This window comes from Manacus candei, unplaced genomic scaffold, assembly GCF_025592945.1.
Source record: "Manacus candei isolate 608988 ecotype Guabito, Panama unplaced genomic scaffold, ASM2559294v1 h1tg000014l, whole genome shotgun sequence".
Classification (NCBI taxonomy): Eukaryota; Metazoa; Chordata; class Aves; order Passeriformes; family Pipridae; genus Manacus; species Manacus candei.
Window position 1 is genome coordinate 60,176,480 of NW_026138062.1, and position 27,144 is coordinate 60,203,623.

At 40.6% G+C, this 27,144-nt stretch overlaps 1 protein-coding gene across 1 annotated transcript; it reads left to right on the plus strand.

Moving 5' to 3' along the window:
• The first annotated feature begins 666 nt into the window (after positions 1-666).
• DPT (dermatopontin) lies at positions 667-27,144 on the plus strand. The gene is made up of 4 exons (XM_051781082.1): positions 667-1,007; positions 11,263-11,388; positions 20,958-21,065; positions 25,992-27,144. The coding sequence occupies exons 1-4, from the start codon at positions 709-711 to the stop codon at positions 26,056-26,058; spliced, it is 600 nt and encodes a 199-aa protein (XP_051637042.1). The 5' UTR covers positions 667-708; the 3' UTR covers positions 26,059-27,144.

The window sequence follows — 27,144 nt, forward strand, 5'->3', positions numbered from 1 at the left end:
CATCTGCCAGGTCCACAGTTTCATGGAGCTCACATACAGTTATAGCAAAATCAGTTCTGCATAGAAGGAGCCAATGCCCTACTTCTCAGGGTGGGCTGTTTACATGCCAAGACAGAGTCTCAGTCATTTGGGCTCCACCTTCCTTCCAACCAAACCAAATCAAAATTTCTAAAGGAGTTTTTACAACAGCTGTGGTGAATTCCCTCACCTTGCCCAATTCCCTTCTTTCTAGGCACTGGCAGAATCATGTCACACACATCTAGGGAAAAGAGGGTGGTCACACACACACACGATCACATTTTGTCACATGTTACTAATGATGGAAAACAGCAACTTCAAATAGAGCTTTAATTTCAAATAAAGTAGTTTTCAAACTTAACTGCTGTCTTGAGGATAAAAGTGGGATGTCTGTGACAGTTGTACTATGATGTGTAGCTTGCTCTATACAGTAGCTCTGCAGTAAAGGATCACAGATGGTTTGTGGCAGTGGGAAGACCCTGATCTTAGGCACTGCAGACTCACTGTACTTGCAGAATTCCACCTTAAAATTAATTGGACGTGGCTGTAACTCAGAGGAGGTTTGCTAAGCAATGACACATTGCACTTGGATCTGGAAATATAACATCTGGAAGCCAAATGTTAGATGCAATATAAAAGGGCCAGCCCAACAAACCAGCGGGGCATTTCTAAGCCAGGAACATCTTCAGGATGGACCTTGTCCTTCTCTGTGTGTTCCTGCCTCTGGTGACTGTGGCATGGGGCCAGTACAGTGACTATTACTATGGTCCCTATAATTATGGAGATAATGATGAATGGGTCAATGTGTACCGGCAGGGTTTTAACTTCCAGTGCCCACATGGGCAGGTGATCGTGGCCGTCAGAAGTGTTTTCAGCAAGAAGGAAGGCTCTGACAGACTGTGGAACTATGCCTGCATGCCAGCATCCCAGAGCCTCGGTGAGCCGACAGAGTGCTGGTGGGAAGAGATCAACAGGGCAGGAACCGAATGGTAGGATACCCCCAACCATCCCTGGAGGGCACTGCCCTGATAACCCCTGTGGAATGCGGGTTCTAATACTGCCAGAGCAATGTAAATGCATATTAACGCCATGATAACCAGCAGCTTCACTGCCATGAACGACTGCCTCAGACTCATTAATCATGATGCATGGAAGGTGATCAGCATCACATTTGTCTTCTCTGTAGCGATTTCTTGCTGTGTGCTTTACAAACTCCATGTCCTTTGGTCACTCAAAACATCAGCTGTAAAGTGGGTCAGTCTTGCTATTGTTTCAAAGATAAGGAAAATCAGTCAGGAACCCTCAGTGAGGAGAGGATAAAGTCCCTCTTGAAAAGTCACACTGAATCAGTGATTAAACTGGGGAACAAATTCTAAAACTCCTCATTCCATCGTCATGCTCTTATCACCAGGAAAAATAATCTCTATATTGCACTGGCTTTTTCCTTCTTGTTTTTATTGCTAAGCTTTTTGGCTTAGGCTTAGACAAAGGCTTTTTACTAGTTGTGCTGTTGTTACAGGAGCCAAAAATTCACACTAACAAGTGATAATGGTGGCATACATGTATGTGCATGATGATAGCAGGAGATCATGTTAGTTCCCTAATACAGTCAGTTTAACTGGTTAATGACATGTTATGTTTTCCATCAATGTTGGAGGCAAACATCACAAAAATTTTTGAAAATATGTATAGTATTCATGTGCGGACAGCATATGCCCAGTATTTAATTATCTCCTGATTATTTTTTCATGAAATGTGAAACAGAGTTTTGGAAAACTCTGAGATTGAAATAGTCTTTGAATAGAATGAAATGCATGCAGGAATATTTTCAAATGCTTGAAATGGTTTTGTTGTAGAAATTGCAACGTGATTTTCTGTAGATTTGGTTATGTAGGAATAGGTCAGCAATGAGATGTGAAGTTTCTGCTTTTTAAATGATTCAAAATTTTGTTCTGAATTATTCATAATCTTTCATTTACCATGTGATACATGCCTATGGCTGATGCAATTGCTAAGGGAAAAAAAAAAAGACTGACCCTATACTTAATTTTGGAATATGAACGGAAAAGAAAGGGGGAGGACTGCAAAACAGGGAGAAAGAAGACAGTGTGATAATCCTGGGTGACACTTCATTTTTTTTACATTGATGGAATTTCTACTTATTTCATAATAATTTTGAATTAGACCTTTGTTTTGTTCAAAATAAAATTATTACTCTCTTTCTAAAAATCCCTGGCAGCAATTGTTCAAGTTCACTTCTCGCAAACAGGATACCACATAAGTCTATACAGAGCATTTTATTCTGCTGTCTAACCATTCCTCACCATGCTCTGTATGCTTAGCATGACTGCATCCACAGTGTATTATCTGAATCTCATTTCCTTCACCTCTTAAAAAAAATCCTTCCACACTGTTCTGTTTCTTGCCTACACTTTTTCCTATAACAAATCCTATCTTTTTTTCAAATGTATTTCTTTTCCAACCCCTCTTCAATGTGTTTAACTCTGTTTCTCTCTCTCTTTCCTAGCTCTTGGAGTTATTTCAGCACATCTTCCTCAGCTCACCTTCCCAGTCCAACATCCTTACATCTACATGTCTACTCTGCATAGATCTACTTTCTTTCTTCTATTTTGGGGGTAGGGGAGATCACCAAAGTGATTAGGGAACATATACCCCTTTGCAAAGATGGACTTGTGCTCCTAGTCACTTGGGCTATTTCCCTGAATCTTCCATAAAGCTGTGTCTGGTTGGGTTCTCCAGTTTTTAGTTTTCTGCACCCAGGGCTGAGCTAGTTGTATCTACAGTGCTTCATGGAGAGAGGTTTGCTCTAAGCCAGAACATCCTTCATCATGCCAACACTGCTGCTGCCCAAGAACTCAGCAGTCTCATCCCAGACTGCAGTGAGAGTATTGGCCAGCAGGCAGCCAGCCTGGAGTGTCCAAGTCCAGACTCAAACCTCAGATGAATGTGATGGCACAGATGTAGCCTGTGGGACCTTTGAAAATCCTACTTATTCTCTTGGCATTCTTACTTCTCGTAGCTGCCTCTCTTCTCTCTCTCTGTCATGCCCAGCTCAATGCTATTTGGAGCCATCCCCAGTTTTAAAGAGATTCACTCAGTAATCAAGTGGGACCACAAATGTGAGTCACCATCTGTACCATTAGTTCCTTTTTGGCCAGCTCTCTTCCCTGTTGAACTCCCAACAACCCAATCTGTTGGTGAGCAATATATCACTCTCATGTCAGCTGACACAGCACTCTGCTGGACTTGATAGTTCATTTCCCATCCTTGTAGGATGGACTGTAATATTCTTTCTTCAGCTCTATTTCACACAGTATTTTGTTTCACCTTGCATATCACATCCAGGGATATTCAATGGCTTGTGCCACCAATAACTACAAATCTGACAAGTTTTTGCTAAAATTTCAGTGAATCATAGAATCAATTAGGTTGGAAAAAACCTTCGCGATCACTGAGTCCAACCGATGACCAAACATCACCATGTCAACTAGACCGTGGCACTAAGTGCCATGTCCAGTCTTTTCTTAAACACCTCCAGGGACAATGACTCCACCATTTCCCTGGGCAGTCCATTCCAATGTCTGACCACCCTTTCTGTGAAGAGTTTCTTCCTAATGTCCAACCTAAACCTCCCCTGGTGCAACTTAAAACTGTGTCCTCTTGTCCTGTCAATGGTTGCCTGGGAGAAGAGACTGACCCCCACAGGGCTACAACCTCCTTTCAGCTATAAGAGTGATAAGGTCTCCCCAAGCCTCCTTTTCTCCAGGCTAAACAAGCCCAGCTCCCTCAGCCACTTCTCATAGGACTTATGCTCCAGTCCTATCACCAGTTTTGTTGCCCTTCTTTGGACACACTCCAGCACCTCAGTCTCTTTCCTGAATTGAGGTGTGGCCTCACCAGTGCAAAGTACAGGGAAAGAATCACTTCCCTGGTCCTGCTGGCCACACTATTTCTGATACAAGCCCAGATGCCATTGGCCTTCTTGGCCACCTGGGCACACTGCTGGCTCACATCCAGCCACTATCAACTAGGACTCCTGGATTCTTTTCCACTGAGCTGCTTTCCAGCCACTCTGTCCCCAGCCTGTAGCCCTGCATGGGGTTGTTGTGGTCAAAATGTAGGACCTGGCACTTGGCCTTATTGAACCTCATGGACTTGGTCTTGGCCCATCAGTCCAGCCTGTCCAGATTCCTCTGCAGAGCCTTCCTCCCCTCCAGCAAATCAACACTCCAACCTAACTTGATGTCATCTGCAAATTTGCTAATGTAGACTTGATCCCCTCATCCAGATCATCAATACAGATATTAAACAGGACTGGGCCCAACACCGATCCATGAAGGACACCACTAGTGACTGGCCACTAACTGGATGGAGCACCACTCACCACCACTGGCCATCCAGCCAGTTCTTAACCCAGCCAAGAGTGCACCTGTCCAGCTTTTCCAGGAGTTTGCCATGGGAGATGGTACCAAAAGCTGCTGCTCTGCTGTAATCAAGGTTTTTTATTCCTTGCTTTACCTTCACTGAGTAATGTGAAAAAGCTCACTGCATCCTTTTGTAAAGTCTCTTTAACTTTATAATAGGTAGCAGCTATGCCTTTCCCTCACCCACACACCTTCTCCCATGCTTTTACTTTCAGGCTGAACACATCTCCATTCTTCTAGTTCTTCTCTGGAAATTTTATATTCCAACACTCCTAAGCAAGTACTGATCATGTCTACAGCTCTTCTCTGAATTCCCTCCAGTTTCTCAGCCATATCTCAGAAACTCTAGTCTGGCAGAAACACCAAAAAAATTAGCTTTGACAAATTCTGTTTATGGCATTTCACAAATCACCATTCCTGACTATGGTGCAGCTGCACAACAGAGCCAAACCCAAGAGAGGTTTATTTAGAAAAGACAACAAACCAAGAAAAGCTTAAGAGAGAAAATGAAGTGGGAATATAAAACGGAGAAGAAAGATTATTTTCTTTTGCCTTTAGTCCTTGGGGAGAAATGGCAGAAATGGATATGTGGAGCATAGGGATAGGAGAGTTGGGAGGCAAGAGGGAACCACTGACAGAGCTTCCTGGTAAGTTTGCTTCCCTCACTAACACTAGGTATTATATGAACATAGAGAATTAAACGGTAAGACTTTGAATATTTCAGATATTAAAAAACCTATTTAACAGAAGGAGGACTATGACATAGATTCACATTAGACATCTAATCACAATGCCTAGTTTATGACCTTTGCCTCCTTCCAGGGTCAATGGAGAGAAACAGGTGCTCTAAAAACTGCTCTCTGGGACACCCCATCTCTCTCCACAAGCAGGCTCATGAAGAACAATCTCCTCTGACAGTTACCTAGAATTACCTAGTGGCATTTCAGAATATATCTATGGTGTTTCACTCAATAAATGCATCCCTGAAGTTAATCATATATGCACATACACTTCTGAAGAGATTACGTGTTTTTGTGTTTTACTGAATGCTCATGAGGAGCTTGTGAACATGTTACAAGATTCATAGGGAAAACTTTGGCAATCAATTGAATCAGGTGACCAGGGATACATTCTCACCTTCATTAATCAGTGAACACATTTAAAGTTAAGTACATGCACAAAAGCTTTGTTGAATCTGTCCCAACACCTTAGTCCTTCAGAGGCTATCTGCTAACCAAGATGCTATTCAATAGAGAGAGAACAACTGGGAGCAGAACCAGTTCCTGGATAATTTGGTACTCACGTCTGGAGTAGGGCAATGCATGCCTTGATTCTGCAGCAACATTTATATTCTGCAACATCTCAAAGAATCCATCTTTCAGGGAGCACAATGTTTATGTTCTTAGGTCCAGTTGTACTGGAGGAAGCGTGACCTTTTATAAATATTTCACCACCTAAGGTCTGAGTGATGGCAGGTGAGACTGCTCTTCACTGCTTTGCTGAATACTACAGATTTGCCTGTATAGACCAGTCTCTGAACAGGGTACTTAGGGAAAAACTATTTTTCTTGCCCAAAAATTATCAGGCCAAAAGACAGGGATCACACAAACAAACAAACAAAAGCTTGTAAATGAAGAAAAGCAACTCTTCCTTCCAGGAAAAAATGTTTGTTTTACACCATATAATAGAGATGAAACCATGCCATATCCTCAGTTAGCTGTAAAGCACGGAGCAGAAACTTTTCCAGCCAAGTGCTGTTTAATCCATGTTTATTGCATCTTTTCCTTGTTTAGACTTCTGAGAAAGTGTTTAGATGAGACTTGGAAAAAACAGATATCTAGATTCTCTGTCTCCACTCCCATTCTCACCCCCCTGTGCCCACAAACTAGGTGCAAAGACAGACTAATGAACAAAGGAAGTGTCTGTAGGAGCCTCCTGTTCAGGCACTGGCAGCACAACTCACTATATCTGCGAGGAACTGCTTCTGTTCTCGATCTGACCAATCCCAAGTTTCAAATCTGAGGTTGTATTACCCAAACCCACTAATCCAGCTGCCCTTTCAAAATGCTCCCATTTGTGCTATCTACACAAACAAGTTAATTTTCTTCAGAGTTCTAGGTTTATGTTAAAGGACTAGTGCTACAAGCTTTTAGCACAGCTGCAATGGACTGAGTCCAGTGGGAGCATCTGAGGAGAAGAGGAGTGTTTCTGTAGATAAGGGCGCCTCATCAGTCACAGTCAAAAAGAAATCGTCAGGGTGAACAGGGTCTTGCCTTCCCTTAAGTCAGGGAGAAGAAAATAAATCATGACTGACCCCTAAACAAAAGAAAAAGATTGCTGAGGATGCTATAGAGGTTGTCTTTGGAAAGTGGAAGTCAAGACATGTCTCACCATCCCACAACAGATAGTGAAGACACCTAATAGAAGTGGCTAGTGGAGACTGACATGGCCTAATCAAACATGTAAAAGTCATGAAAATCATTCCCTCCGTCTGAGTGCCAGAGTTTCAGGTGTCCTAAGACTTCTCTCAGCCTCTTATATAAGTCTCCCATCATGCAATTAACCAAATTATACTCCATAAAAATAACTCAGGAGAGAAGTATAGGGCCTCCCCTCCACAGGGGCATGGAATGATGCTCTCAGGGTACCTTATTGTAAGGAACAAATTGCCCTCAATGCAGCATGACCCAGTGCCTACTGAGCTGTGTGTCAGGCTCAGAGAGCTTCAGGGAGCTCTATTCCAAGCACTATCATGAGCAGTGCAACAGGAATTCAGTATAGGCTCTAGCAGCACCACTTACTGCACCTTGACTTGGGCTTCTCTGAGCAGGTTTATAGTGAACAGACTTCCTCTTTGGATAAATTACTGCTTATGTTTCAAGGAATAGGGGGCCTTAGAGAGAGGTTTACCACACAGCATCAGCATTGGCAGGCACAGCACTCTGGGCTTTGTCTAGCAGAGAGCAATAATAAGAAGTAGGCATAATTCTGAAGTGTCACCATAACTGGTGCCATTGCTCAAAACAATTATACTATTGCAAGCAATAGTTGTCTTCAGTCTGGCAGGCAACTGTTCAGTCAGTTGGGTACAAACTTGGTGGCTAAGGCTGTATCAATGTTTGCAAATAATGTGGCACAATCTAAGTGCATCTGTAGAGTGAAACAGGTCATGCACGGACCCAAAATCCACATATGCATTTTGAGCAGGTTTATTTCAAACCAGCTCTAATTTGATCTCACAGATAAACACCGGTGAACAACGAGAGCAGTCCTGACCTGAATTAAATCGGTAACATGGATGCACACTTTGGTTGCTTGCTATGACAGAACTCAGCTGTAAAACACTCATTAACCGGTTCAGAAGAAGATTTGGCAGAGGAGAGGCTTTACACAGCAATTGCAGTAGGCCAGGAAAGTCTCAGATACCATATCCCTTTACTACACAGAACTCCTGCCAGAATAAGGCTATATAGTTTACTTACTTTCTGTGAAACATTGCAGTCATTTCCAACAGCTGCAGACAAGGGAAGGGCAACTTCCCATTCAAGAGCACTTGACCCTCGCCACCACCAATTTTCCCACTCCCTCACCAGCTCACCTCCTCTTCTCCCAGTACCAGATCCAAAAGGCAACTCTTAGTGCATTGCAACTTGAGCCAACTAGAAAAAGAAAACAACTAAGTTTAGTCCCACAGAGTCCCAGCTGATTTCTCATGTTCTTCTGCATTCACCTTCTAAGAGGTTTCTTCCTCTCTTCTTAGCAATATCAGAGATTTCATGAGTGAGGAGAATCCAGTGACATTAACTCTGAATACTGAACTATCCTTTATAACAAAAGTGCTACAGAATGGGTCTAGTGAGAAAGGCTTTTTTTGACTTGGCCATAAATCAAAGTTCCTGAATCACTAGTTTTTATTCACCCTACTTGCTTGCAGGATTTGCTGTGACAAGAGCAGTGAATTCAACAGAGAAGGAAAAAATTCTCACATATTAAGTGTTGTTTTCAGATTGGTGCACAGAGCATCTGACTAAAAAGGTGTGTGGGGAGGGGTTGTTTGTTTCCCCTGAAGAATTACTTAATGCTTGTAGCAAAGAGGCCAACTGGTAAAAGGAAGAGAAGAAAATATTTTATATGAGCTCACAAATAAGCACTTCAGTTTCTGAGACTATCTCTTCAATTTTGAAGAAGTATTTGGATTTTACTTGAAAATTAAAAAGATCAAAGAAAAAATTATGTTACCATAAAGATGAAGAAAAGTACTTCAACATCACTATTATCTTTCTTTCACTGAACCCAATATTGGGCTTGAATAACAGATTGCACATCTTTGTGGGTGAGACAGAAGCAGAGAGAAGTGGACATGAACTTAAATATGCATTTCAAATTTTATTATTTATTATTTCAAAATAAAATATAATTATATTTTATTTTATATGTAATTCTAAGACATTACTTATGTCCAGCTATACCTTCCATCTAAGAAACTAATTTTTAAAGCAACTCCAATTATATTTTTTTAATAAAACTTATCTTGACAATACAGAATCAGGATCAAAAATAACCAAACCTTCCTAAAGTCAGATGCCCAAATACCTACGTATGAGTGTTATTCTAGCTAGCTTTGTGTTTCAATTCCCTGTAGAGAGAAGGGTCCATCAGTGACATCTCTCTCAAAATTAATCTTTCCATCAAAATTGGACTGTATTAGTAGAGGTGTCAAGAAAATAAAAACTATTGTAGGGCAAAGACAGTGGGAAAGAGGGCAGAACTTCCCAGGCTGAATGTGAGTAGGTAGGAAAAGAAGGAAGAACATTCCATAAAGACAAGTATGAGCAGGAATATCAGGTGCTGATTGGTGGGAATGAGCAAACTGCAGGGCAGTGCTGAGCCTCTGAGAGGAAATGCAAAGGATATGGAGAAACAAAATGCTCTCCTTATTGCACCTATGCAAAAGAGCTAGAAAATCTCCCAGGGGCACAAGGACTTGAGCCATGCAAATGCATGCAACTGGGAAGGGATGGGGAGGCAGAAGAAGATGAAGAGGCACAATTTTGGTTCTATTTTACACAGTTTAATGCTCATCTTGCAACAGGTACAACTGATTCCTGTATTTCTGCGTCTCAACCATTCTTCCACCAGAATAACACCAATCATCTGCAACTATCCAATATGTTTACACAGAGTCTTAGCCATATGTTCCTATGGCCTATGTGCCAAAAATCAGAGCAACTTCCTATCAAAGGCCTGCTGAAATTCTCTGAGTGAGAGCCAAACTGCCTTACTTGGTATGATACCATAGCAACTCAGAGTCCCCATCACTACTTAACTCTCGAGGTCCTTGAAAAAGTCTCACAAAGCACAGCAAGTACGTGTGGTCCTAGACATGTGGGAGATGCAGGGATACAAACAAATGTAAATACTCTTGTCTGAACAACAGAACACAGTGGAAGGAATATAGGGAAGAGACCCCTGGGTTCAAAGGTGGAGGCCAAAAGTTAGGCAGAGGAATTCGTCCCTGCTCTGGTCAAAATTGATCAGATTTTCAGCTTTTGCATACAAACACTTGAGCCTCATGTTTCTTTGTGGGCATTGACACCTGTATGCACAAGAGAATGACTTTTCAAACACCAAACCCTCCCAGATGATGTGTTTTCTCTTCTGGGAACTTCAGGTCTTTAGAATAAACTACAAAGTCATTGAATGAAACTAGGGGAAAGTTTTGGTATTTGTTAATCCTACAGTTATCTCTGAAAGTGTCTTTTGGATATATAATTGTAATCTATTTTATGGTATCGCACACAAGGTTTGCTGCAGGTGCAGGTCTAGGCTGCCAGTTTTCCTTGATGAAGGGAAAAGAAAGGAAAGGAAATGGAAGGCACTAAATTCCTGTAATTTTCCCAATAGGGAAACAATGAGGCTAGGAAGGTGCTCGAGAGAATGAACACTCAATAGCTAAATTAATGACCTGTCTATTTTCATGTTCTCCTGGTCTTTAACGTCCAAGAAGCAAACTATTCAAATGGATTATCACTTGAACTACTTTGGGTAACAGCGTGCAGGTGCTTGAAGGGTCTGCAGACAGAGAAGCTTTGAGATCTATGTCTATTCTACTTGAAGGCATTCACATGTATGACAGAATTCCCGAGTACACAGAAAGCATGAATCCAGTCATAAAATTTATGTGAGTCTTAGAATTTTGTAAAATCTGAGTTTCAGTTTTCCTTATGTGATTGCTATCAAATCATGATTTCGTCACAAGCCTAAACATTTTTATTTAAGAGTCCCTTCTCCTGGAGACAGGTAGTTGTGAAACAAATAAATAAAAAATAAATTAACTTCTCTTATGAAATAGTTTCTGAGAGTCCTTTTTTTTTAATAGATAAGCAGTTGAAGTGATTGTTTAAGTAAAGCCCAATTCCTCAAATACCAACAGTCAAAGACAAAAATATTAATGGACTATTTTGAAGTCAGTCTCATGATTTGTAAACAGTTGAGAATATTAACACTAGAACAACCTTCTTGCCTGGTTAGCATACTAGAATGATTAAATACTTTAAACCAGTTTAAATAGTTTTAAGTGCAACATAAATGTTTAGATGTTAGTTAACTACTGTTGCTTTCTTAAACAAAATGGTTACTCAAGACTCAGCAAGTGCAAATAGTGCTTCTCAGCACAAAGCTGAACCCTTAGCTTCCACACTATATCAAATTTTTTAATGCTGTTTTCAGAAATGCTTGAAAATTTCCAGGAATCTAATATGTTTTCCCTATGTGTTCTCTTCTTTCCCCTTGTTATTAGGTATCAAACCTGCTCAAACAATGGGCTGGTGGCTGGTTTCCAGAGCCAGTATTTTCCATCTGTGCTGGACCGTGAATGGCAATTTTACTGCTGCCGCTATAGCCGGAGATGCCCATATTCATGCTGGTGAGTTCAAGCAGAAACCAAACCTGTCAACCTCTTTCCCCCAACAATCCCTAGAAATGTCTCTGGCTCCTTGGCCTGTCAAAAACCTTGTCTGAGAAAAGTAAATGGATTTTTACGGGGCTAAGCATGTTATTTCCAGTCTGCTACAGGATTGTAAGGATCTATGGCTAAGGGAAGAGAAGGAGGGCACAGTTACAATGAACAGCACAACACAGTACCTGGCTATACTGGAAACCATGACAGAAGTCTCCAAAGTCAAATGGCATTTTCCCATTATAAATACAGCACATTTACAGTAGTAAGAGCATCTCTGCACTATACATTTGTGCCACGATGACTTACAGGAGTGAACTTAGACCTGTTACCTCAGAAAAAATATCTGTAGTGCATACAACTTGCTTCCTCTCTCAAGGCTGTTTGAAGACCAAAGTCAAACTACTGACCATAAACCTTAAAAAAAAAAAAAGTGGTCTCACCTCAACACAATATGACAACTGGTGCTGGCAACTTCACAGAGGCTGTGGAAAAAATGAGCTACAAATCCTAATCTTTGGTCTATCCGCAGGTGTGGTTTCTCTAAATTAAGACTGAAGACAGTAGCAGACTGTAGAGAAAGCTCATACTGCTCCTGTCCATTCTGTCTAACAGAACTCATAATTTCATGCTCCAGGGTTACAGTCAGGTTAAATTCAGCTATTCTTAATGATACAAAGAATAATCTGCCTGCATTTAAGGGGAAAAGAAAACAAAAAAAAAAAGGGGGGGTGAAATATGTGCTTGAATCTTGGTTTCCAGACCTCAACTTTGAAGTAACTTCCCATTGAGATCCATACAGACTGTTTAGATGCCCCTTGGTCTTACTTGGCTGGCTGGCTACTGGCCAAACACAACAGCAGTGCCTTGTTTTTCATCCTTTGGTCTACTTGCAGCCAGAAAGAAAAGAAATGTTTTTATTATTATTATTATTTTTAAAGACTTCAAATTATAGAAACTCTGTAACAAAGTCTTTGAACATTCTTTTGAACATTCTTCTGTCTTCTTTCCAGCTGACACTGCCTACGAATGTTCTCTACTGGGGGGCTTATTTACATACCTGCCCAGGTTCTTCCCTCTGAGGGAAACTCACTCTGACTTTTAAGCAGTTCTTCCAATTTATCTTACTCCTCTAATATTGCATGTATTTTCAGAGAGACAAGAGAAATCTTCTCTGACTTCTTTTGTTGGCAGTTCTGCTTCCCTTAGACGTTGTCTTGACAACAGGGAACAGCTTTGCCTCTGCCTTGCAAATTGACATTCAGTGTAAGGCAAATCCTAATGTAAATGTTTGGGGTTGCTGAAGTTTTTAGTTTCCATCCCAGCTGCACATGAATTCCTATACTGCCCTTTTGTTTCCAACAGTGACAACACTCCATTTTTATGCTTGGAAAAGAATGCCTTATGCAATTCAGCTGCAGTTCCATGCAGAAAAGGCAACATTTCAAAGGCAGGTGAAGTGTTTCTCCCTCTAAGCAGGGTAGAAATCCCACATGCTCACAATTCTTCTGGAACAGAAGAACTGTAGAACTTCTGGAAAGACCTGTCACCTGGCTTGTGAAAAGCTTCTGGTGCATAGTTTGTGCTTATGGGTTCATTATAAAACCATCTTGTACCATGTAGTACCAGACTCAGTCACTCACCAGGAGCCTACTTCACTCTGTTCAAGCTACTGGTCTATCTTGACACTCCTATATCCACCCTTGGCCTGGAGAGTCTCTCATACAGTTTCTCCTACTTGAGAGTCTTGTTTGACCTTACTCTCTTGAAGTGTCTCCTTACAATATATTTCTTACAATTTCTTTCACGCTTTCATTCTGCCTTTAGAGTTAGCAAGGTGGATATAAGCTCTTTCCACATGCATTTATCCAAATTAGGATGTTACAATCTGGATGGACATACAACTAGATGGGTTTAACAGGCTGGGAGGGTAGTGGTTAAAGGGGGATACCCTGCCTGGGTGCCCATTAGGAGCAGAGAACTGTAACTAATGGTCTGCCCTGGGACCTGTCCTGCTTAACATCTCTGTCAATGACCTTGACAAGGAAACAGAGCACATGCTCACCAAGTTTGCATAAGATTCCAAACTGGAGTGAGCAGCTGACACTCTTGAGGACAGGACAGCTGTTCACTGGGATACAAAGGAAATCTTTTCCTCAATGAAGACAGTGAGATAGTAGAGCAGGTTGCTCGCTGAGGCTCCTTGGAATTTTTTAAGACTGAACTGAATAAAGGCCTGAGAAGCCTGGTCTGACCTTGTGGTTGAGCCTGCTTTGAGCAGAGGATTGTAGCAGAGACTTGTTGAGGTCCCTTTCCACCAGAGTTATCCTGGGGTCCCACACAGGAGGATTTTTTTGCTTGGAGGATCCACATCATGCAGATAAACTCTACCCTCCAAAACAGTTGTCTCTTTTTTATTGTTTTCTGGGAATTGTTTCTTTCCTGTTTTATTTCCTTCACCCTGCCAAGACAGTGCACTAATACTCTGGGTGAGTACTACTTGTTAGGCTTATATATGAGCAACATGAACTGCAATGGGGTAGTGTGAAACCCCATCCTTTAGGCCCACTTATACTACTACAGATGTGACTGGGCTGAATTGTTAAACTTCAGTGTACAGCAACTAAAATTCCCATTCCCTGAGCCCAGGAGATCTCACTCACTTCCATGGGCATTTCCAAGTTATTGTCACAAGATATTGTTCACACTCCACACTTCTGTTTAAGATGCATTTGACAGAGAGAATGTTTTCCAAACAATCTGCAAAGCACTTCTGGGCCATGGGTAAGACCTCAAAATGTATATGCATATAAGACATAACAAAAATGTGTGAGTAGATAGTATCATTATTTATTGTAGTTTCTGCCCCAACCTACAATGGCATTTTTTCTGTTCCAGAAACTAGCTGTCAATAAACTAACTGTGGAGGAATGTTTATTAACATGCTACTGACTCCTATTTCTTGGTTGAAGCAGCTTATTTGCATGCAACCGGTATATGACTATGTGGAAAAGTAGTATCAAGAAAATATGGAAAGATGGTAGAGCCTTGTGGATCATATATGACCATGGAAAATCCATATTCAAAGACAATCAGAGCTGCAGAATTTCTCAGCAGCCTTAAATTTTAATGTGCAATGAATCCTTAAGTATGAATCCTTAAATATGGGCAGAAAGGCATTTTTATGAAAACTGACAATACTGAGGTGTAAAAAATTTCTTTGTTTCAAATTAGCTCTTACCTTGGGTATTTGATCCCGTCCTCTTCCAGTTTTCTCCACAGAGGGCTCTCTGGCAAATATAAAAGCAGCAGCTGATCCTTATGTGTGGTTTCTCTTGGCTCCTCAATTTCAGGAGTACATTCCTCCCCAAGTGAGTTGGCCTTCCCTACAATGAATAAAGGCAGGTTTTCCTTATGTGTATGAGCTATGCAAATGGTTTGTTAGAATTTGACCTGGTTTTTACAGCTGGAACATTCCTGTGTTTCTTGAGACCTGCTAATGCTTATTGGAATACTAATTTATGACACCAGCATGCTGACTGAAACCCACACTTAAACATTTTGCCTAAGAGCACAGTTAAAGTCAAATACATGCATAAGGATTTTACTTGGTAGAATCTATATCCTTACTCTTAGAACCCAACAGTTCTGTTTCACAGCTCATCTCACAATTAATTTTTCTAGTTTACCTGTACAGTAAGCTCATATAATAAATAAATGTACTAATCTTTTCCAGTCTCATAGTTTTGCACTTGCTTTGTAAAATTTTTTTACAAGTACTTTGTTTCCTCCCTCATCATGACAAGATTTGGCATGAATTCTGCAAATTTTTAACATACTGAAAATAATTAACATTCCTCACAGGACACAGAAAAGCTCCTATTACTTTACCTGGCTAGGGATTGCTACCACAATAAAATAAACTGTGTCTTGATTTGCACCCTAAAGGAAGCATATCCATCACAGATGCAGAGACAGTGTCACTAAGTGGTCCCATTAGAGTTCAGACTTTTTTCTTTGCCAAGAAATGAAAGCTTGACTCCATACTCTCAAAAGCAAACACATGTCACTGAGCAGGCCCAAGTCTGCACAGACTGTTTATGACTATTTCCCCTCTCCAAACAACCAGCAGTCCAAATGCCAGAAGGTCTGTCTGGAGCTGTGGCTGCTCTCTGTCATGGTGACATTGTCCAGGCAACAATTACATTTTCCAAGAGTCATGGGGTTTAAAAGTACTTATTTGTTCTCTTGACTCGACCTGCCACACAAGACATATTGAAACTGATGTGATCCTATGCAGGTTTCTCAGAGATAACCAATAGCAGAGATGCAAACCAGGAGGTGAACTCAGAATAGATACAGTGGAAACATGCAGTTCTGGGCAACCCAATTCCCTTCCCCTCTTTTTTTCCCTTTTTTAAGGTATTTAACAGTTTGGGGTTGGGAGTTGGGGTTGGTTGGTTGGTTTGTTTTTCTGTTTCTATAACTCATCAAATACAACCTTATAGTTTGACCTCCAGGGCCATCTTCAACAGATATCTTAGGAGAAACACATTTGATTAACATTAGAAAGCCAGCTAATGTTATTTCAGGCATGTCTTTCTTGAGGAACAGGCATAGGTTGCCCTGAGCTCTCTGCTGTTGCTTGTATCTGTGTTGCACTAACTCATGTAGGCCTTGAAGAAGAACTGTGGGCCCACTGTGCCAGCCTCATGGCTCCTCAGCCCTGTGAGAATTTGTGATTTTCAGTACAACAAAGTACAAGCAGAAGGGAGCAGTGATGTGTCTAGGTGAATCTATGATCTTAGAGCCCGAAGCTTGAACTCAGTCCTGAAACACACATCACAATGCCACACAAGAAAACTGGTCATCTCTAGAGGAGCTCCAGGACAACCCTAGTTCTCTGGCATCCCAGCAACCTATGCTGGGAGAATTTGCAGGAATGTCTGTAGCCAGCTTACTAAGACCTTCTTTGGCTTTTCAGCATTATTTGCTTTTTTGAAGGCAGATGACTTCTGTCTTCCAGCTGGAGGAAGAAATGAATTGATTAAAGAGGTTTATAATTCCCATGTTCACTGAATGTAACTTGCAGGCTCATGGTTCTTGAAAAAAAAATTCACCTTTAGGAGAGCCACATTCATGAAGTGCTTGTAAATAACATCTGAAACAGTAAGGCCATTCAGGAGACACTCCTTGTCCTCAAAGCTCAGAAAGTTAACGTTAAAGCTCTTTTTCCTCTTGAAATGTGACAGTTGCTTCTTTTGGCTGTGGCATTGTCAGAGGAACAGTTCAACAGCAAAGAGGAAAATAAAGGTTAAAGAGGAGCCATTCATCTTGTTAGCACTGTAGTTGCATAAGAAGTGAAAAGTGTAGGCATTTCAAAAAAATGTACTTACTAGCAGGGAATAAGTATATTCAACAGCTGGAGAAAGAAACTCTGAGCTCTACCACTGTCTCTGATATTTTAAAAGACTCGTTTCTTTTGTCTGCTTGATATCTGAAGGCAAGGCATACCCACAGTTCCCATTTACTTCTTAAATGAGCAGGCTGTACATACTAATAAGGTGACTGCTGTGACTTGATCTTCTTGTTGGCAAAAAATAGACTCATGATAACTATTTCTGAAGTCCATTGTTAATAGAGTGCCATGGATCATTGTAAATTAGCACAAAACATTTTTCTCAGTGCTAAATGAGTAACTCTGTTTTCTATTAATCTCTACCATAGCAATTCTTCACCATGGAAAATAAACAACACGGCGATTTTCAGGCTAGAATAAAAACAACAGTAACCCTGAAGATTTTATGCCTTTTTTCAATACATTTCCTACCCCGACCAAGATTTATAGGATTAGAATGAAGTACATTAGAAAAACATGGGGATGGGAGGGGTGATGCAACCCACTCAAAAAATAAACCATTCCACATCAAATCTATACTAGCTAAAAAAAAATTATGAAAATACCTTTTTCTGTCAGCAATCCCTGCACTCCCCACACAGGCCAAACTACTTACATCCCTTTTCACAAGACTTTGTTCCCATGTTTTTAACATAGAATTACCTGCTTTATCCTCTCTGGACAACGCCACTAGTGCTTTAAGTCTCGTGTCCAACTATCAAACACCAAACACCAGATACTATCCTTAAGTGGATTTGAAAAGCAATTTCATGAGCCCTATTTTTTTGCAAATAGATCATACAGACTGAAAATACTACCACTTGTTAAAGGTCTCACAGTACTCTTTTCTCTCCTACAAGTCATTCCCCAGACTTAAAAGCTATGTGCATATCTGGGTTTAACAGACAATTCCACTAAAAGCACCGTGATAGCCCCTACACAGGGGCTACAAACGCCCCTTGGCATATGTTTGGCACCAAATTACTCAGTGCCTAGGTCTAAGATCACACTTTTTCTCACAGCTGCTTTGCAAGTCTCTCTTTAGGACCTTTTGTGATATACCTGCTCAGGCACCACAAGCACCCCAGCTTGGTCTTAGAGAACTTGTATCACCCCAAAGAGCAGCAGTAATTCTGTCTGGACACTTGGCAATTCCTAAGCTTCTCACTGCTCCCCTAGTCAAGTTTTCTTTGCTATGAGTTCAGTGCCATTAAGTGCTTACAGGGCACTGTGCAAGTTACTGTGGATGGCTCTTCCCAAACAAGTCTTGCCCTTGGGCTTGGGCTCCTTAGAAATCTAAACCCTCATGAGCAGGCCCTCACTAATCAGGGCAAAAAGTGTCTCTCCCTGGTTTCATGACTCCTCTCAGGTACAAACTATACATTGCCACATCTGGCTTACAAATGCTACCATGTTTGTAACTAAATTACATGTCTGTAAGGCCCTGGTAGGTGGTTCACAAGTTGATATGCATTTTATATGCATTAGTGAGTAAAACACACAATGTTTTCAGCTGAGCATTCGATAATAATGTTTGCATTAAACACTAGAGCATTTCTCAGTCCACATATTTTGTGTGAATTACCCCCCGGATTCAAAAAATGGAGATAATATTAAAGGGCTGGGTCACACCACAGAACCCTGCTACATGGACAGTCAACTGCATTTCCTTCTAAAGGCTACAGTGCAAGACAGCTGACCTTGAGATACATTGGTTTAGGGGAACAGTTTCACAAATGAGTGCAGCAAACATCAAAGAGAACTGAATTAGACCACACAGACTCAAGTGAACTTGAACACTGCTGCCGTAGCGCTATTTATAATTTTTCTCTCCAGAACAAAAGGAGTCAGTAGGCATCCGTCTATGTAACAAGACACACTTCAGAGCAGCTCAAGTCCCCAAGTCATTTATTTGCAATATTTGCATATATTTGCTTTTTGAACATTTCTTAGCGGAGGAGCCTTAAGAGACTCAATGGTAATGTGGAGAAGTTAGTGGAGAGGGAGAGGGAGGTGACAGCAGTCAGAAAGAAAAGAGAGGGAAGCTAAATGAACACTCTCATAGCACTTCAGTATAACACTGCATGCTTCTGCCAAAGTTGTGAGACCCTTCACAGCAATTCAGAAGCTTGTCATCAGATTCACTGTTCAACTGAGAAACTCATGAAACAAGTTCAAAGAAACTACTCTCAGTTGTTTCTGAGTAGGGCATGAAGCAGCTTTTTAACATTGTGTTGTGCACGGTCTCGTCTGCCCAGCACACACTGCTGGTCAAGTTCACAGAACATTTTCCTTGCTGAGTGCCAAACAGATGTTTTGAAACACAACTGGTGGAACATGTATAAACACACGTCTTAGTGTTTTCTCATAATAATAGCCCAAAAAAGCCTCAAAATCTGGAGTTGATGGGAGAAGGCAAAATTAAATCATGGTCCATAGCTTGTCTTGATACAACATTTTAAAACCTTCTAGGACTCAGATATTTTTGAAGATGTGCTATCAGGCACCAAATTAGTAAACTAAAAATGGGGACTGTACTCTGGCTGAGGGACCAATGGACATGGTTTCTTCTATTTCTCCTAGTCCAAAGCAGCTGTCTGCATGAACTCTGAAATTCTGCTGATATTTCTTGCCAATGGCACAGCACTGAGAGGGCTTTGCAAATCCATCTGTCCTCAGTCAAAGCTCTGACAACAGATGCTGTGACTAGACCTGATCTTCTGCTTCTGAAACACACTTTGGGGTGGGTGTCCTTGTATTATAACTCAGAATGTGTTTGACAATTGCCATGGTCAAAGGACAGGGGACACAAGCATGAGACATGCTCAAAGAAGTGAGACTTAGGGTTCTTATAAGGCCATACTTGAGTTTCACACTCGGGTTTGTTTTTCATCTGTCAAGAAATAATGATTTGTTAGGAATGATGTTCCAACTGAATGATGCTTTTCTTTCATATTCAAAAGCTGAAAATGACCTGGAAAGCAGCTCAGTTTTCAGGTAAACTTTCAGCTTCTGAGTACTCCAACAGTTACTGGTTTGGGCTCCAAATATCCCAAAGCACCTCCTTATAAAAATTCAAAACCATCCCAATAACTATATTCCTAGTGAGTAAAATATTTAAGCCTGTGTTTAAAGTCCATTGATTTAACCAAATGTAAACATGTACATGGGTGCTGGTGGGATGTGCTGGAATCACCTTCAAGCATCATTCAAGTACTGCTGCTGGGCTGGATTCAGTCAGGAAAACAGTTGTCAGAATTTCTGTAAAGGTACCTTCATCCTGCTAATCTCAATAGAAATTGAGCTGTTTATTTCCATGGGGACAGCATCTCCCTTACAAGGAACCTGATTCTTCCCTTTGCTATTTCAGAGTGAAGCTGACACAACACCACAGGCAACTCCTATGTAAAATGGTGTAATACAAGGAAAGACTGAGTGCCAGGTTTCCACTCCTGACCTGCAACATAATGTTGACAGAAAGTACTGGTTGTGATCCCAGCCTGTTCCTGAATCTGTTCATTATCTGTAAAATGAAGTACAGTATTACTTCCCTATTTCCCAGGAAAGCAGTAATCATAATTTGATTAATAATTGCAGAAGCATGTTGAGGTTCTTAGATGAAATACACTGCGCAAATATTGTCCAGGTCCATACTTTTATGCTATAAATTAGGCAGAAAATGGAAACAGCAAAAAGGAATGGATTAATTGCCACATTCGTTTAATATAATTCATAAATGGATAAATGCTTGTAGCTGTTTGGCTTGGCAACATTTACTGCACTCTGCAACAACAAACCAAACAGACTCACAAGAGGCTGGAGCAAAACCCTGCAATAAAGATATAAGTAGTAGACAAGCTTTACCTTCTTGTTCAGGCTGCTTTTATCCCAGATCTGCAGATGTATACAATGTGCTCTTCACCGTTCTAAAGTTATTGAAATTTATTCAAATAGCTACATGAATTGGTTGTATAGAAGAGAAAGGCAGTCTCATAGGTGAGACTGCATCTTGTGGTGCTGTTAAGAAACAAGAATTTTTTAAAAAGCAGGAAAAATCTACTAACTGAGTTGTATTCAGTCAACAGGATTCTTCTCTAAGATAGTAAATTATATTATCTTCTTTTTCCCTAATATAAAGGTTAACAACAGAATATCCAGGACACTACGGGGAAGATATGGACATGATGATGTACACTTATGACTATTACATCCGTGGGGCAACCACAACTTTCTCTGCGGTGGACAGGTTTGCTTTTCACTTGTTTTATTAGAAAATTTTTTTTAGAAGTCTTTCTTTTCCATTTGCCCCCAACAATGCATGGCTACACATCATTTGCTGTGGTACTCAGCATCAGGCTAGTTACTTCTGAGGACCAAAGTTCACAATCATAAGATTCATTGTCCAGGGTGGTGTATTGGGAACAAGGTATCTTCATGCTCGAGGGGATCATTTGTCATGTCCATCTGAGTAGTGAAAAATATAGCAATGGGAGGTTTGGGTGAATCTAAGCTCCACAAAGTGTAACAGACCTTCAGTATTGTTTCTCACCTACCTCTGTTTGGAGTAGATTTCATTGAGGTCGGTAAAAACACAGCCTGAACACCCTGTCCCTTCAGGGGACAAGGGACTTCTTTTGGTCCACTTTTCTTTGAAAAGAAGCAGGGAATCTGTCAGCAAAGATAAGACCACACAAACTGCAATATGAATGCTGCAAACTGCCCAATCCATTTGAACACAATTCTAACAGATTTGAGGCCACACCAGGAATTAAGGTAATGCAGCGCACATTGATCCCTCTCCAGAAAATGAGTTAGCTACTTTTTTCTGATCAGTCCTGGTCAATTCTTGACATTTACTAATGCTCTTGGGAGAGGTCCTATGGCTACTGAAGTTGCAGTCAGATAAAAAACGCATAGTTTTTCTGCTCAGTTAAATAGAAGTGTCTCTCTCTCTTTACTGTGCCAAACTGCAAAGCTTTAGAATTTGGACAGTGCCATCTACCCTGGACTACAGAGCAGGCTTATGGATAGTGTAAGCAGTCACTGAACCTGACTGTGGGAGAGGCATCTTGATTCTTTTGAACTAACCTCTAATACATCAATTGTGAGCTATTTTTTTGCTGGTGTCATTTATCAGACACCTGAGTCCAGTATATTACAGCATTTGTTATCAAACATGGCACAGACAGCAAGACAACGTGTGCTGCACTGGTCTGCCAAGACTGGCTACACGCAGTATTAGCAGGTGAAAACTACAGAGAAAATGTTTTATCTCACACTAGAAAACTTTACTGTGCCAGTGAATTCTCTGGCCCTCAGCTTCCAGAATGACTAAAGCCAACTTGTGTTGCTGAGCGTATGACGTGAAAAAAAACTCCTGCTATCCCAGTTCAGAATTCAAATTCATGCTGTAACACTCCTCCTGAGTGGCATGCTCACAAGAGTCAGCAAAGTTTGTAATCCTAAATGGTTCTTTGCAGCTGGTTGAGGTAGAACAGAAGAAAAAGCTATTTCAAGTCTCAGCCTGCCAGGAGCATGCAGATGTGCAGCATGTCTGTGTAAACATTTTGTTATTGCTTTTCACTTTCAAGCATATTAAACTTGTGTCCATACTATTTAGTTCATGATGTTCTTGAGCACAAAAGAAAGCCTCTGAAGGTGTTGCAGTTTAAGCTTTCCCAATCACTTCAAACAGCTAGGTATTTTTAGACTTTTTGAATAAACTTGCAGAAATCACATCCTCCCTTCCTGCTCGCTAAGACACTGCATCACTGAGGTCATTGTTGATACACAGATATTTGAGACAGCATGTGATGTTTGTGGCAAAGGATGCAGAAAGTTTAGAATGGTGGTATTCCCACCTCCTTTTCTGTAATTGTTCTCGGTGAGTTTCCATGCCTGTGTATCAGGAATGAATGAACAAGTTGTTGTTGATCATCAGGGGTTTTACCTGCTCGTGTGTGGAGAACAGACTTCAGAAGTGGTTAATGTTTACATTTTCCAGTCTCATTTTAAATGGGTCAAAAGGAAAAAAAACAACTGTCTATAAAGCAAGACAGAAACAGCTGGGAAAAATTAGCAGAGACCTGAAGTATCCCTGGGAACCCACTGGGGAGTGTGGTGATAACACTGATGCAGACGGGATGACCTAAGGACATAAGTAAGGGAACATTTGCAGGAAAAGAGAGTATCTTTTGTTCGACAGAGTGATACAGTCAAGTTTCAGAGAAGGACATGGGGCATGTGAGGCAGGCTGTAAACAACTGAAACTGCCCACATAGTAAACCCTTGGCAAAATACCTTCCAAAATTAAACCCAAAGAAACAAACAACAAAATAGCTTCAGCCTGAACCCTGAAATGTGCTAACTGATGATGGTATGGCTTCCTCGTGGAATGTTGTTGTGTCGCTGTGGCAAGTTTGGATCAGCCTCTCAAGCCCAGAGAACACCACTGGAACATTCACTGTTCACTGCAGCCCAACCTGCAAGTGAGTAGCTTGGACAGGGAGGTGGGGATTACCAGGCGTGCTTGGTAGGTGCCACAGCTTGTCCTCTGCTACGTAGTATAAAAATAGCACATGCAGACTGTCATAAGCTCATTTCTTTTCCAAAACTGCTCTCTGCTCCATTTATTTGGGTGATCTGAATAGTCAGTTACTTCTCAACTGCTCAGACATCATCACTGAAAGATAAATCGAGACCCAGATACTCCAGCAGTAAGTGCATCTGAAATGCCTGGACAAGCTGGACATCTACCAAGCTCAGCTGAGCTAAATTATAGGGTACATAAGGTCCCTAATAAGTTTCATATGAATAAAGAGGTCTTTGTGAAACTCAATATGAATAGGAATTCACAGAATTTTTTAACTGGATTGGAAACAGATTATTCAACAATATTTGGAGATAAAAGATATTTTCCCTATACATCAAAAATTTAAATCTGACAGCACAAGAGATCTGGAATGCAAAAGTGACAGTTCAATATTGATTCCTCAAGCCAAGGAAAATGCATGGAATTAGCAGCTGAGGGGGATGACACCTACAAAGTGGTGTTAAGGATCTGCAAAGGCAAGTTCAGATATATTCTAGAGTATGCCATATTGGGAAATTCCTGACGGGATCCATACCCCCACTGGTAAATTTGTAAGGGATCTACAAATTGAAACAGGATGATAACTATTGAATTAAGAACACAGCAGCAATAGTACAAAGTAATTATCTGTATCCTGAAAAGCTGGACATGTATATGCTTAACTTTAAACACAATTAATGAGGAAAAAAAAGGTAACAAGCCATTAAATGTATCAACCATGTGCATTTATGCTAAAGTGTCTGCAAGTACAAGCTTAAATGAAAACTTCAGAAATAATTCTGTTCCAATATTTTAAAGCATGTTATTAACTCAGGTGACTAAAATACATTTATTTTAAAGAACTTGACTTTTAATTTTACAATATTCTAATTTAGAAAAATTACTTGACCTAAGATTTTAAAACTAAAGTCTCTCTGACAACGGGTGCTAGTTTAGCAGACCTTAATTTTGACCAGTATAATCCTGTTAATCCACATATGAGTCCTCTTTATTTTTTTATCTCTCTTGGCAGCTTAGTGAGCAAAAGAGTAATAACCGTCTTTGAAGAGCATGCACATAGTCTAAATGAGGAATTAAAATAAACCTAAAAATGAATCTTGCATTTCATTAACCTTTGGTAACAGTTTTATGAGGAAATTACAATTACAAAACATGTGGGAAAGATCTAAAGAAAACCAAATTCAAACATTATATAAAATCAGACTTGCTAAGAAGCATGAGACAGACCCAGTTCCAAATGACATTCAGCATAAACTGGTGAAGTAGCATAGTATATTTCCAATTAAAAAATCCCAGTTAACGAAAGCTGAAATGGGACAATTTATACCTACGAAGAGTTTAAGAGTCGAGTTAATCTCATTCCAGGATAGAGTCGGCCAGTCAATGAAACCACATAAGCACAGTTAATACCAAAATCTGGGCTCAGGTGTCTCAGCACATTTCTGAGAGGCAGCAGATTTGGCACCAGTTCCCTCTCTCAAAAACCAGTACTGTGCAGGTGTCTCAAAAAGCAGGCTCCTACTGAATCACGACAGCAGCATCACCTGTCCCATGCCTTGGGTTTAGGAGATCACTATTAGCAGAATCCAAACTTCCAGAAACCTCTTGGAGTACTACCCATTACCAATTTGAATGGCAGCTGCCATCTGCAAGGACTGAACTTTTTATCTAAATTCATGTTAGCCAGTAACAAGCAGCCTAAATTCAACATTCCCTCCACAACAGGGAGGGAACTGTTCCTCTCTGAACTCATACCTTTTTGTCAAAGGAAAATTTAATGCAGAATAAACTAAGGTGGAAATTTGCAGCTTATTGTTTAAGGTGGAAATAGCCAATGTTGCAGCTATTGGACACTAAATCACAGGTCTCCACTGTTGAATCCTGTTGCTTCAGTAAGATTTCCTACTAAAAATTGTTAGTATGTTTCATATCATTCTCCTGAGAGAGAATACAGGCATCCACCACTCACAAATTGAGAAGACCATGAACTCTCCTTACACTTATAAAGCTTACTCTTCCTCACAGGAGACTTGTGGAGATCAAGGATGAGAAATGAATTTAATTTCTCTCACTATTGATTCCTTCAAATCTGTAATACAGGACACTAGCTAGAAGACCTAGTAGTGAAAGATATATAAAAAAGAAAGAAGTTAAATTTGCTGGATGAATAACTCCTCACTTAGAAATGGCTTGAGAATCACGCAAGTATTTTAGTTTTTACACATTCCTAAGCAATATATCACATGACAACAACTTTTGACAGAACCATCCTTTTCCTCTTGGTCTCTAATTTAAAATCAATTTAGGACTGATCACCATCAAGAATCATTGTTTTCTGAGGAATACTCAGAGGTGTAATTATTCAGAGAACCGATTTTCTTGCCCTGTAAGGGAGCATGAAAGAATATCAGACATATTTAATGTACTACCAGCCCGTGAAAACACAAAGCACTCAGACAAAAGTCAGCTAATGGCAGACAGATGTTTTTGTTGCCACAATACCTGGTATAAAGTTATTCTTACTTGTATAGCATCCTCTGCAGTTCTGACTCACTGATCTCTTTTCTCTCTTTCATGCAGGGATCGTCAGTGGAAATTTATTGTCTGCAGGATGACAGACTATGATTGCCCATTTCAAAACGTTTAAAAAGAAGGAATGTACCCCGCTTGGAAAGCTTGAGGACGGACAGGGTGGGATGAGAGTTAGTCATTACAGAAGAAGGGCAATTAGGCTACAAAAAAAGTACCAAGACTCATCAGCTGTCTGCTGAAGATATAATTCTTTCCCTCTGGAGCTAATAAATAAATTGCCAGCCCATGTGCTTGCAACAGCAAGTTCGGAGGATGTTTTAAAGCTGCACTGACAGTTGTATACCCCAATAAAAATTGCTTAAGACATACATGTTAATGATACACAATTCTATGGCATATGCAGTTACCTTTCCTATATATACATATAGCCATTCTGAACACATACAACTTTCTTTCACATAGCAACTCCATATAAATTGCTTCCCAGCACAGTGACTCTGAATGAGTTGGAAACATAATATAAGCTTCCCAACATACACTAGACTTTCCTGTTTCCTGCTTTGTACTTGGAATCAACCCAGTCATCCCTACCAGCTTCCCAGCATCTAGTAGCTGGAAGTGTGCTGAAACGGCACCAGGAGGTCTCTGATGTAACTGCATCTGGTGTTACCTGTTACAGACCTCAGTGTAACTCCATTGCAACAAAGGTCTGCCTACACAGGGAAATTCCAGGTATTTACAACACTGGAAGACATCAATATCTGATAAAAATGAGAGTAGATCCATCAATAAAAAGAGAAGCCTAACCCAGCTGTACTGAGAGTCTCTTTCATATCATCTTAAAAGCCTCTAATAACATAAACAGCTAGGAGCTCTACTCTGGGCAAACCCAGGAGTAGGTCAGACCACTCACACCCTCAGTAAATATGGATATCATGCTCATCAGGAGTCTGCTTTTCAGGTTGACTGGGTTTCCACTATGGGTGCCTGTACAACATCCATCCACCCTTGGCAATACATTCTTGGTTTAGAATAGACAAATAAAGCTAATGACTTAGATGACCTCAGTTCCTTCAACTTGCAGATCCTATTCCCTGTAAAGTATAAGATGACCATGCTTCAAGACTGCACCACCCTTGTGCAGCTGTAATCCAACAAGACTATTGATCTCTTTCAGGAACATCTGAGGTAGGCTTTTCGC

What these genes read in the sequence shown, in the direction of transcription:
- DPT (XM_051781082.1), top strand. Translation starts at nt 709, where the DNA reads ATGGACCTTGTCCTTCTCTGTGTGTTCCTGCCTCTGGTGACTGTGGCA. An exon ending in AGATGCCCATATTCATGCTG is followed by an intron (nt 11,389 to 20,957) that starts GTGAGTTCAAGC and finishes CCTAATATAAAG; the next exon opens with GTTAACAACAGAATATCCAG. An exon ending in ACTTTCTCTGCGGTGGACAG is followed by an intron (nt 21,066 to 25,991) that starts GTTTGCTTTTCA and finishes TCTTTCATGCAG; the next exon opens with GGATCGTCAGTGGAAATTTA.